We start from the raw sequence: 12,149 nt of genomic DNA, 5'->3' as shown, positions 1-12,149 counted from the left end.
GCAATACACTGTGTGTTCTGACACCTTTCTGTTGGAACCAGCATTAAATTAATTGGGGCTATAGAAGTTCTTCTATTAGATTGGACTTCGCAGCCTTCGCTTCCCATGTGAGCCTTGGCCACCCATGATCCTGTCACCGGTTCGCTGGTTTTCCTTCCTTGGACCAATTTTGGTAGGTCCTGACCACTGCAAACGGGGACATCCCAAGAGCTGCAGCTTTTGAGTTGCTCTGACGTTACAATTCAGCCCTTGTCAAAGTTGCTCAAATTTTTACGCTTTGCCCATTTTTTTCTGCTTTCAACACATCAACTTCAGGGCCAACATGTTAATTACTGCATAATATATCCCACACACTTTCAGATGCCATTGTCATGGGATAATCTATGTTCACTTTACCTGTCAGTGGTCATCGTAATATTGCAGATCGGAGAAATTAAACAGTCATGCCAAAAAAAAAAAAAAGATGTGGGCTGGTCAGAGCCTGACCTTAACTCACTGAAAAGTGATTCTGAGGTTGCTTCAAAGACGCACAAGTGGTACCACAACCTCTCTGATGTGTAAATAGGTTAGCAGATGGCAAATTCTCATTATTAACTGTAAACAATTTTCTCATTCTAGATTTACCTTCAACTATGTAGAGCAAGGGCCTGCTTGATTGCTTACAGATTGAAAGTGTTTAGGTTTTACCTCATTATATGGTTTTGGAAAATTGTACAATATAATTGTATAATGTATGGCCAGCCTTATGCACCTATGTATATTTATGCAGACTTGTTGAGTCTGTGGAGAATCATGCAATGAATGAATTGCAGTGGTTTTGATTCCTGTATAGTTTCATTATGCAGACATGAGATAGATCTGAATGGGAATTTTCAAGCAAAATAAAGATGCGTCTTTCACTAACTCTACAAAAGGAATACTGACATGTACATTTTTCTGCCAGGGATGTAAAGCCTGAGTTCATGTATTAAGTTTTTTGTTCTGCTCAGGTGATCGTGTGTTCGGCCACTCTGCATTCGTTCGATGTGAAGAAACTGTCTGAGAAAATCATGCACTTCCCTACCTGGGTGGATCTGAAAGGAGAAGATTCTGTCCCTGAAACCGTTCATCATGTTGTTGTGCCAGTCAACCCGAAGAAGGATAAACTGTGGGAGCGACTGGGCAGCAAACATATCCGAGTAAGTGCAGTGCTCCTGGGGATCTGTATATCATTTATTTAGACACTTGAATCTCAAAAAATGAGAGACAATGGTGGATTTATATTAATTCCTTCAAAAAAAAAAAAAAAGAGCCCGAAATATGGGATCTGTTATTGCTGACATTTCATGTGCAAGCCTCAGGGCTGTCATCCCAATTCTGGCTTTGCTATCCAGCTCGGGGTGGAAGGAGTAAGTCCTAGGACATTATTATTAAAGTATACCTAAAGTCAAATCCTTTTTTCTTTTTCTTTTTTTTAAGTTTTGGATAGCATAGAGATGGATTAGAAACCCCTTGTTGATTTACTAAAACTGGAGAGTGCAACATCTGGTGCAGTTCTGTGTAGAAACCAGTTGCCTTCCATTTTTTTTTCTTTGTCAAAAACATTTGTTACCCCAAAACTTCATATTCCTGATATGTCTGCTGTACCATGTGCTTGTATGAGAAAATATCCTGTTCTCTTTGTATTGCTTCCTTTATGTGAAATCCCTGGTGTTCCGCCCATTGATTTCCTATTAAAAACTGACCACACCAAGCAGGAGAGCACATTGTAGTCAGTTCTCTAGTTATGCTGGGAACTCAGTGTGCTCTCCTCCAATGATCAGACTTGTCCTGACACCCCCCCTCCTGCACAGCCATTCACTGGGAAGCACAGTGTGCTGCTGCTCCTCCTCCCCCCAGCTCTTATGCAATTGCGAATAGAGGGAATGTGATCACTTATAATGTATTTTTATATTTATACAAAAATGTTTTGCCTTGCATTTCTATTTTAAACTGAATGGGTTGTTTTACAAGGTAATCATTTACAATCACTTTCATTTGTACAAGCTGAAGTTGGACCCTGATTGGCTACTGTGCAAAGCTGCAACCGAGTTTGTACTCTCCATTTATAGTAAATCATCCCTATATATGCATTAAAACTGGTGGAAGATTTATGCAGGTTTGACTTGCATAAAAAGGGATGTGAGTTTAGTCCATGTGGGCAATATGCAAGTCCACGGTTGTTCCCCCGTGACTATGACCTGCTGTAACATATTGTGCAGCTATTTTCACCATCTGCTCACAAAAAAGAATGTAGAGATCCCTCTTCTATGATTAAAGGGGTTGTAAACTCCTGGCAGTGACCAGTCCCCCCGTTTTACTTACCCGAGCCCTGGATTTTCTCCCGGCGGAGACGCGCTCTTCCCCTGCCCGGGGTTCTTGGCTCTTGATTGGATAGATTGATAGCAGCGCAGCCATTGGCTTTCGCTGCTGTCAATCAAATCCAATGACGCTGTGACGAGTCCTACATTCGGCGTCTATGAACGCCGAATGATGGACCCGGGAACGTACCTGCAAGGTAACCTCCTGGGAGAGTGCTTCTCCTAGGGGGTTATCTGATGTGGGGAGGAGCCGTGAGAGCCACCGAGGGACCCCAGTAGACCAGGTTCGGGGCCACTTTGTGCAAAACGAACTGCACAGTGGAGGTAAGTATGACATGTTTGTTATTTAAAAAAAAAAATCAAAGCTTTACACTCACTTTAAAGGTAAAGTTCACCTTCTAGAACAAGTTACACCCATATTTAGGCTGTAACATGTTCAGCCCCCTTCACCTCTGAGTTCCTCCTTCTCTCTGACTGTTGGCGAGAGTTCCTTTCCCTACAGCTGCTGTTACATTTAAAATCCGCGCAGCTGTGCTGTCTGAATGATCACATCAATTATTCGCAGTGATCTGATGAATGAATACACTACAAGTCCCATCTTCCACCACAGCAGATGGTGTGTAGTTCTCAATGGACAATGCGAGCACTCGCATTACATTTACGCTCACAGCAGATGCAGTTCTGTGCGCTTTTTTTTCTGTACAAAATGCATGCACAGTGTTTTCCATGTATTCCAATGGCTCTAGTTCACACCATGCAGTCAGTTTCTGCACCAGAAACTAACTGCATGGTGTGAACCTAGAGCCATTGGAATACATGGAAAACACCGTGCATGCATTTTAATGCAGAAAAAAAAAAGCATGGAACTGCATCTGGTGTGAACTGGCCCTCCCTGCAATTTTTTTAATTGAAAGCTCGTAGAGGGAGAATGTACAGGAGCTGGACATTGCATCTGTGATCCACTGATTCGCGGCTTTGCTGCCTTCTGTGGGGGAAAAAAAATGTTTTATTTATTATTTTTTCCTTTTAATGGTGAATTACCCTGTATTTGTGCACTGTTGCAACAACAGAGTTGAGTATACTGTTATATTTATGTGTGTGTGTGTGTGTGTGTGTGTATATATATATATATATATATATATATATATATATATATATATACACTACCGTTCAAAAGTTTGGGGTCACATTGAAATGTCCTTATTTTTGAAGGAAAAGCACTGTACTTTTAAATGAAGCTAACTTTAAACTAGTCCTAACTTTAAACAAATATACTCTATACATTGCTAATGTGGTAAATGACTATTCTAACTGCAAATGTCTAGTTTTTGGTGCAATATCTACATAGGTGTATAGAGGCCCATTTCCAGCAACTATCACTCCAGTGTTCTAATGGTACAATGTGTTTGCTCATTGGCTCAGAAGGCTAATTGATGATTAGCAAACCCTTGGGCAATCATGTTCACACATCTAAAAACAGTCTAGCTCCTTCCAGAAGCTACAAAACTGACCTTCCTGTGAGCAGATTGAGTTTCTGGAGCATCACATTTGTGGGGTCAATTAAACGCTCAAAATGGCCAGAAAAAGAAAACTTTCATCTGAAACTCGACAGTCTATTCTTGTTCTTAGAAATGAAGGCTATTCCATGCGAGAAATTGCAAAGAAATTGAAGATTTCCTACAACGGTGTGTACTACTCCCTTCAGAGGACAGCACAAACAGGCTCTAACCAGAGTAGAAAAAGAAGTGGGAGGCCGCGTTGCACAACTAAGCAAGAAGATAAGCACATTAGAGTCTCTAGTTTGAGAAACAGACGCCTCACAGGTCCCCAACTGGCATCTTCATTAAACAGTACCCGCAAAACACCAGTGTCAACATCTACAGTGAAGAGGCAGCTGCGGGATTTTGGGCTTCAGGGCAGAGTGGCAAAGAAAAAGCCATATCTGAGACTGGCCAATAAAAGAAAAAGATTAAGATGGGCAAAAGAACACAGACATTGGACAGAGGAAGACTGGAAAAAAGTGTTGTGGACGGATGAATCCAAGTTTGAGGTGTTTGGATCACAAAGAAGAACGTTTGTGAGACGCAGAACAAATGAAAAGATGCTGGAAGAATGCCTGACGCCATCTGTTAAGCATGGTGGAGGTAATGTGATGGTCTGGGGTTGCTTTGGTGCTGGTAAGGTGGGAGCTTTGTACAGGGTAAAAGGGATTCTGAATAAGGAAGGCTATCACTCCATTTTGCAACGCCATGCCATACCCAGTGGACAGCGCTTGATTGGAGCCAATTTCATCCTACAACAGGACAATGACCCTAAACACACCTCCAAATTGTGCAAGAACTATTTACAGCAGAAGCAGGCAGCTGGTATTCTATCGGTAATGGAGTGGCCAGCACAGTCACCAGATCTGAACCCCATTGAGCTGTTGTGGGAGCAGCTTGACCGTATGGTACGCCAGAAGTGCCCATCCAACCAATCCAACTTGTGGGAGCTGCTTCTAGAAGCGTGGGGTGCAATTTCTCCAGCTTACCTCAATAAATTAACAGCTAGAATGCCAAAGGTGTGCAATGCTGTAATTGCTGCAAAAGGAGGATTCTTTGATGAAAGCAAAGTTTGATGTAAAAACAATGTTATTTCAAATACAAATCATTATTTCTAACCTTGTCAATGTCTTGACTCTATTTTCTATTCATTTCACAACGTATGGTGGTGAATAAGTGTGACTTTTCATGGAAAACACAAAAATTGTTTGGGTGACCCCAAACTTTTGAACGGTAGTGTATATATATATATACATATATATATATGTTATACACTAGTCTAGTGTTAGTCTTATTAATTTTTCACCTGGTGATCCTTCCAGCAAGTCTGTTTTTCCAAACAACAAGCGCTCCAGCATAATGTGTCAGTTACAGAGATAAGACAAACCATTTAACACTGATAGATGTGCTTGCAAAGATCAGCTTTTGTTTATTTATGTAAAACTGTTATCCCGAAAGGAAAGCAACTGTTTTCTGTAACTGCTTGTAAAGTGTTAGCTGGAGTTTGGCTTCAATTTGTTAGTGTATCTAAATCTGCTAGTACATCTAATACTCTCCCATCCCCCAGATTTACAAAGTTGCTATCCAAAGGTGCCTCTGTTCTCCTTCATCCAGAGGGTGGGAGCTCTTAATACAGGAGGTGTGTTACTGGCCAGATCACCAGGTGAAAACTAAGGGGGGGGGGGGGGGGAGCCTAATAAAAGAAAACGAATGCAGCCACCACATCTAATGATTGGTAAGCTGTAATATTACAGTTTTGGGTTTAATACAACTTTTATGGCAAGTTTAAAAAAAGTCTTTTATAGAAGTGAAGTCTGAGATGAGAGTTAAGATTCTGTGACGGTGAGTGTTTCTCACAGCTGAGTATTTGGGGCACTGTAGCAAGAAGTGTGACTTCTCTTCAAGGGCTCCTTGGTCACACCGGTGGCACAGTCTACCCTGGGTCTGTGCTGTCCTGATTTGATTTCCAGGCTCTCTCCCTAAATCTCTATCTTCTTCCCCTCTCTCTCTCTGCGCACCCTGCACCCCTTCTTCCCCTTCCCCATAGAGAAAGTAGTACAGTTTGTTAACTTTGCAGTTTGCACTAAAAAAAAATGTGGTTAACATTTGTGGTTAATTTCTTAGAAAAACATTTCATTTTTCAGGTAAGCATGTTAGCCATAATTATTGTCCTATTAACCGATGCATGCTAAAGCAGCTAAATGTGATCTGGGCATCCAGGCTTCTTGATTTGAGGGAGGTAACTACAGTACAGGGATCTCTAGGACTTGCAATCTAAAATATAGCAATACCAGCTGGGCATAAGCTAATTTGGGGTCAATTTATACTGCAACGCAGTGCAGCAGGAGCGCTTCACCTTTCCACCACTCTGTGTTTCTGGCTGCACTAGGGGGCAGTGTGGTGCATGAATCGGCGCATCACACAGCTCCCTTTTTTAAATTTTGTAGAAGCATTATTTGAAGTGTATAATACGTACAGTGCCTTGAAAAAGTATTCCTACCCCATTAAATTTTCCACACTTTGTCCTGTTACAACCAAAAAATTAATTTTAATTTTATTGGGATTTTATGTGATAGACCAACACAAAATGGTACATAATTGTGAAGTGGAAGGAAAATGATAAATGGTTTTCAAACATTTTTACAAATATCTGAAAAGTGTGCAGTGCATATGTATTCAGCCCCCTTTACTCTGATACCCTTAACTAAAATCTAGTGGAACCAATTGCCTTCAGAAGTCGCCTAATTAGTACATTGAGTCAACCCATGTGTCCTTTATTCTCAGTATAAATACAGCTTTTCTGTGAAGTCCTCAGAGGTTTGTTAGAGAACCTTAGTGAACAAAATGCATCATAAAGGCCAAGGAACACACTAGACAGGTCAGAGATAAAGTTGTGGAGAAGTTTAAAGCTGGGTTAGGTTATAAAAAAAATATCCCAAATGTTGAACATCTCATGGAGCACTGTTCAATCCATCATCCTAAAAGGGAAAGAGTATGGTACAACTGCAAACCTACCAAGACATGGCCGTCCACCTAAACTGACAGGCCTGGCAAGGAGAGCATTCATCAGAGAAGCAGCCAAGAGGCCCATGGTAACTCTGGAGAAGCCGCAGAGATCCACAGCTCAGGTGGGAGAATCTGTCCACAGGACAACTATTAGTCGTACACTTCACAAATCTGGCCTTTATGGAAGAGTGTCAAGAAAAAAAGCCATTGTTGAAAGAAAGTCATAAGAAGTCCCGTTTGCAGTTTGCGAGAAACCATGTGAGGGACACAGCAAACATGTGGAAGAAGGTACTCTGGTCAGATGAGACCAAAATTGAACTTTTTGGCCTAAAATCAAAACGCTATGTGTGGCTGAAAACTAACACTGCACATTACCCTGAACACACCATCCCCACTGTGAAACATGGTGGTGGCAGCATCTTGTTGTGAGGATGCTTTTCCTCAGCAGGGACAGGGAAGCTGGTCAGAGTTGATGGGAAGATGGATGGAGCCAAATACAGGGCAATCTTAGAAGAAAACCTGTTAGAGTCTGCAAAAGACTTGAGACTGGAGTTGGAGGTTCACCTTCCAGCAGGACAACGACCCTAAACATACAGCCAGAGCTACAGTGGAATGGTTTAGATCAAAGCATATTCATGTGTTAGAATTGCCCAGTCAAAGTCCAGACCTAAATCCAATTGAGAATCCTGTGGCAAGACTTGAAAATTGCTGTTCACAGACATGCTCCATCTAATCAGACAGAGCTTGAGCTATTTTGCAAAGCAGAATGGGCAAAAATGTCACTCTCTAGATGTGCAAAGCTGGTAGAGACATACCCAAAAAGACTTGCAGCTGTGATTGCAGTGAAAGGTGGTTCTACAAAGTATTGACTAAGGGGAGCTGAATACAAATGCATGTCACACTTTTCACATATTTATTCGTAAAAAAATGTAAAACTATTTATCATTTTCCTTCCACTTCACAATTATGTGCCACTTTGTGTTGGTCTATCACATAAAATACATTTACGCGATGCACTGCGCTGCGCTACATTTGTATGTTCCGATTTGGGCTGGTGCGCTGCGATAAAATGAGGAATGTCTGCATTTTACCACAGCACTAGGATGCGGTGCAGTGTAAATGGGGAACATAGGAAATGATTGTTTTGCTGCAGTAACAGACGTTTTACCGTTAGGTAAAACATCTGTCACTGCACGTATTGTGAATTGGCCCATAATGTGGGTTCACTGTTGATTTTTCTCTGCAATGAAGTTCTCATTTAATTGTTTTTTTTTTTTCTCTAAATACTATTTGTTGCATAGACTGATGGAGTCCACGATAAAGATAACACTAGACCAGGAGGAAGCTCCCCAGGTAATGTGTGATGTCTTGTAACACAATAAGCACCATTTACTAAGCTATAACTATAATTTGTCATAGCGATTTAATTTTAACCATGTGACTTCTATTTTTCAATCCTTATTGGTTGTCACAACACAAAAGCTGTTATGACAAATACCAGTAGCTATAGCTTAGTAAATTAGCCCCCTTTGTTATATGCAGCAGCATATGGGAGAAAAGTCACTATGGAATCCATAACTGATTTCTGTTCTCTTTTTCCAGAAACCATGTCCGAAGCCATTAAGATCCTGAAGGGAGAGTACACAATTCGTGCCATCAAAGAACACAACATGGACCAAGCCATCATCTTCTGCCGAACCAAGCTGGACTGTGATAACATGGAGCAATATTTTATACAGTATGGAGGAGGTAATAACTGCACTAGTAGCAGCGTTTCCTATATAGAGAATGGCAGCAAATGTTTATAATCAAATGAAATCATTACTGTAGTATATTTTGCTAAAACACAGTTTACCTATTCAAGTCCTATTCACATGACATTCATGTTTTTAAAACTCGCACCAAATTTGTTCTTCCTCGTCCTGCCTTGCTTGCTCCAGGATTGATCAGATAGACTGGCCATCACATTGCTGGGCCAGTAGTATATTGCATGGGGAGTGGGAGTTGGTAGATCTAAAAATTAACTTCCTAGTTGATGTCAGCAATTGCATAGCGAAGCACCACTGGTTTTGGAGTTTCTGCGGTGCTGTAAAAGATAACAGAGGTTGTAGGTTTTTAACATTACATGGTTACTACCTTCTCATTGGCTACTGTGTTTTCTTTAAAGTGGAATGCCAGATACACTGTGGCTGCGCCAATACACACTCATTTATTTATTACAGGTACTCCTGTAGTGCTGTCCCTTTAAGCAGTAATTTACATATATGTTATACATTCACATCAGTCCGTGCTCCCAACGAGCTTACAGTCTAATGCCCTGTACACACGATTGGACATTCCGACAACAAAATCCATGGATTTTTTTTCCGACGGATGTTGGCTCAAACTTGTCTTGCATACACACGGTCACACAAAGTTGTCGGAAAATCCGATCGTTCTGAACGCGGTGACGTAAAACACGTACGTCGGGACTATAAACGGGGCATTAGCCAATAGCTTTCATCTCTTAATTTATTCTGAGCATGCGTGGCACTTTGTGCGTCGGATTTGTGTACACACGATCGGAATTTCCGACAACGGATTTTGTTGTTGGAAAATTTTATAGCAAGCTCTCAAACTTTGTGTGTCGGAAATTCCGATGGAAATGTGTGATGGAGCCTACACACGGTCGGAATTTCCGACAACAAGGTCCTATCACACATTTTCCATCGGAAAATCCGACTGTGTGTACAGGGCATAAGGTGCCTAACTCGCATTCATACATGCACATACTAGGGCAAATTTAGACAGGAGCCAATTAACCTACCAGCATGTCTTTTGAGTGTGGGGGTAAACCCACGCAGGCACAGGGAGAACAAGTAAACTCCATGCAGGTTGTGTCCTGGTTGGGATTATAACCGACGACCCTAGTGCTGATAAGCAGAAGTGCTAACCACTTTTCTAACTGTTCTATCAAGATCTGACTGCTTATTGCCCTGGGCTTAAAGCAGTTTCCTGATCAGCACCCCTTGGTGTTATACCTTGGGAAATGTACCTGGACCTGTGGGGCCAGCCTGTAATGTTTGTTTTAGACACTGCATCCTGTAATAGGTGCTCTCCTTGGTATGTGTGTAGTTAGTAACATGATGTTGTAAAAATCCAGGGCTGTGGTCTATCTCAATGGTTCTCAGACCCATGATGGGCGAAGCCTGGAAGGGCTCAGCAGTGTGTATAAGGTAAGACAGGTTTATGCTGTATTTTGGGACCTGTTCTTGGCTATTTACTTCCTGCACACTGAAATAGGGAATTTTGTGGTAGTGCTACACTATAAGGGTTGCCTATACACTAGACGAAAAATCATTTGAAAATCTGTCATTTGGACAGTTCGTTTTTTTTTTTTTTTTTGTTCAGTTAATGAGCACAAATCAAAAATCGGTTATGATATTTATTAGCCAAAAAAATCGAAGGAAAAGTTTGGAAAACTTCTGCCAAATGGATGATTGAAAGGTTAATGAATGTACTGTTGGTACTACTCATGTGACCAAGAAGCAAAAAATAAATGAGAAGCTGATTCATTTATGTCCATTGAACGATTTATTGTTTGAAATTTGGTCATTACATGATGGCCATATTGTTTGCTCTCACGACCGTGTGTTAGTTTTTTTTAACCACTTACGGACCACCCGCCGTCATTATACGTCGTTACTTTGGCGTTAAATACTGTTGTTATGGCAGCAGCTAGCTGCCATAACCTCGATATTTTTAAAAATGGCCGGCGGTCACCTTTCAGATGAAAGTCTCAGCGGCGAATTCGCCGCAAGATCACTTTTATCGGGGCGGGAGCCGTCGGTAGCGGTGGAGACGATCGCGTCCGCTCCCCTCAGCGCCTAGATGTTGAGTGAGGGAAAGATGTCCCCCGCTCGGCTCCATAAAAGACAGTGTATAAATAAAAAGCTAAATAAATAAGAAAAAAAAAAATTAAGGTGCCCCGTCCCGCCGAGCTCGCGCGCAGAAGCGAACGCATACATAAGTCGCAACCGCATATTAAAAAGGTGTTCAAACCACACATGTGAGGTATCGCCACGATCATTAGAGTGAGAGCAATAATTCTAGCCCTAGACCTTCTCTGTTACTCTAAACATGTAACCTGTAGAAATTTTTAAACGTCTCCTATGGAGATTTTTAAGGATAAAAGTTTGTTGCCATTCCATAAGCTGGCGCAATTTTGAAGTGTGACATGTTGGGTATCAATTTACTCTGCGTAACGTTATCTTTCACAATATAAAAAAAATTGGGCTAACTTTACTGTTGTGTTTTTTTTTTTTTTTTTTTTTTAAGTTGCGCTTGTAAGACTGCTAAGCAAATACGGTGTGACATAAAGTATTGCAACGACCGCTATTTTATTCTCTGATGTGTTCGCGAAAAAAAATCTATAATGTTTGGTGGTTCTAAGTAATTTTATAGCAAAAAAAAAATGATCTTAACTTGTAAACGCCGAGTCTGAAAAATAGGCCTGGCCCTTAAGTGGTTAAAACGCGTTCAAACTATTTTTAGACTGGTGTATTGCTAGCATAAATTTTCACTTAGGCCGCTTATTGTTTAGCAAAATCTACTGATTTTTAAATTTGGCGTTTTTTAATTTTTTTTCCCATCTGGACTCCCATTCCAGCTGAAAAACTTTCGCCTGCAATATTCACAAAAAATGCACACAGTACATTTGCTGTACTTCTGCTACCGAAACACAACCACAAGAAACATGGTCAGCATCTGGGTTATCATAGCTCCTGTATTCCTGACACGCAAAACCCTAGTCCTTCCCCATTCAGTTCTGTGGCTACCCCACCAGGGATTCCCTCACTTTAGCAATGGCAGACCACACTTGTCTTTGCCTAGTAGCACCTGATTCTCCACAACCAAAACAAGTCCCTATAGGGACTTAAGAGGCTGACAAAATCAAAACGAATACTACATGGGGATTGGCCTAATGCTGAAAGGATGTTCACTCCTAAGGTTTTTGATGAAATGTATCTTCTAGAAAAGGATCCTGCAATTTCAGTCCTTCATAAACTCCCTACAGTTCCTTCTTTGAGGATGTACCCTCTTTCAGGGTTCTGTTAATACATTTTTTGAAGCCTTCTTAAAGGCCTCCTTGTCCCTTGCAGGTCTAGCCCCCTACAGCCAATTCTCTCTTGACTTCTGTGCAAGATAGAGGTACAAAAGCTTTCCAATGATCCTTATCATACCCAAATAGCTCATACAGAATGGCTATTACATCTGTTATGTA

The 12,149-nt window shown here is 41.2% G+C and overlaps 1 protein-coding gene across 1 annotated transcript in view; it reads left to right on the top strand.

The window, feature by feature from the left end:
• The window catches only part of DDX1 (DEAD-box helicase 1), a 70,151-nt gene that overhangs the window by 45,416 nt on the left and 12,586 nt on the right, over nucleotides 1-12,149 (top strand). Inside the window, exons 17-19 of the mRNA XM_073625352.1 lie at nucleotides 990-1,178; nucleotides 8,188-8,239; nucleotides 8,489-8,635. Coding sequence (XP_073481453.1) covers nucleotides 990-1,178; nucleotides 8,188-8,239; nucleotides 8,489-8,635 — 388 coding nt within the window. The remainder of the gene's footprint in view (nucleotides 1-989; nucleotides 1,179-8,187; nucleotides 8,240-8,488; nucleotides 8,636-12,149) is intronic.

This window comes from Aquarana catesbeiana, linkage group LG04 (genome assembly GCF_042186555.1).
Source record: "Aquarana catesbeiana isolate 2022-GZ linkage group LG04, ASM4218655v1, whole genome shotgun sequence".
Taxonomy (NCBI): Eukaryota; Metazoa; Chordata; class Amphibia; order Anura; family Ranidae; genus Aquarana; species Aquarana catesbeiana.
The sequence above is the reverse complement of the archived record's forward strand: the minus strand, read 5'-3'. Positions and strand labels throughout refer to the sequence as shown.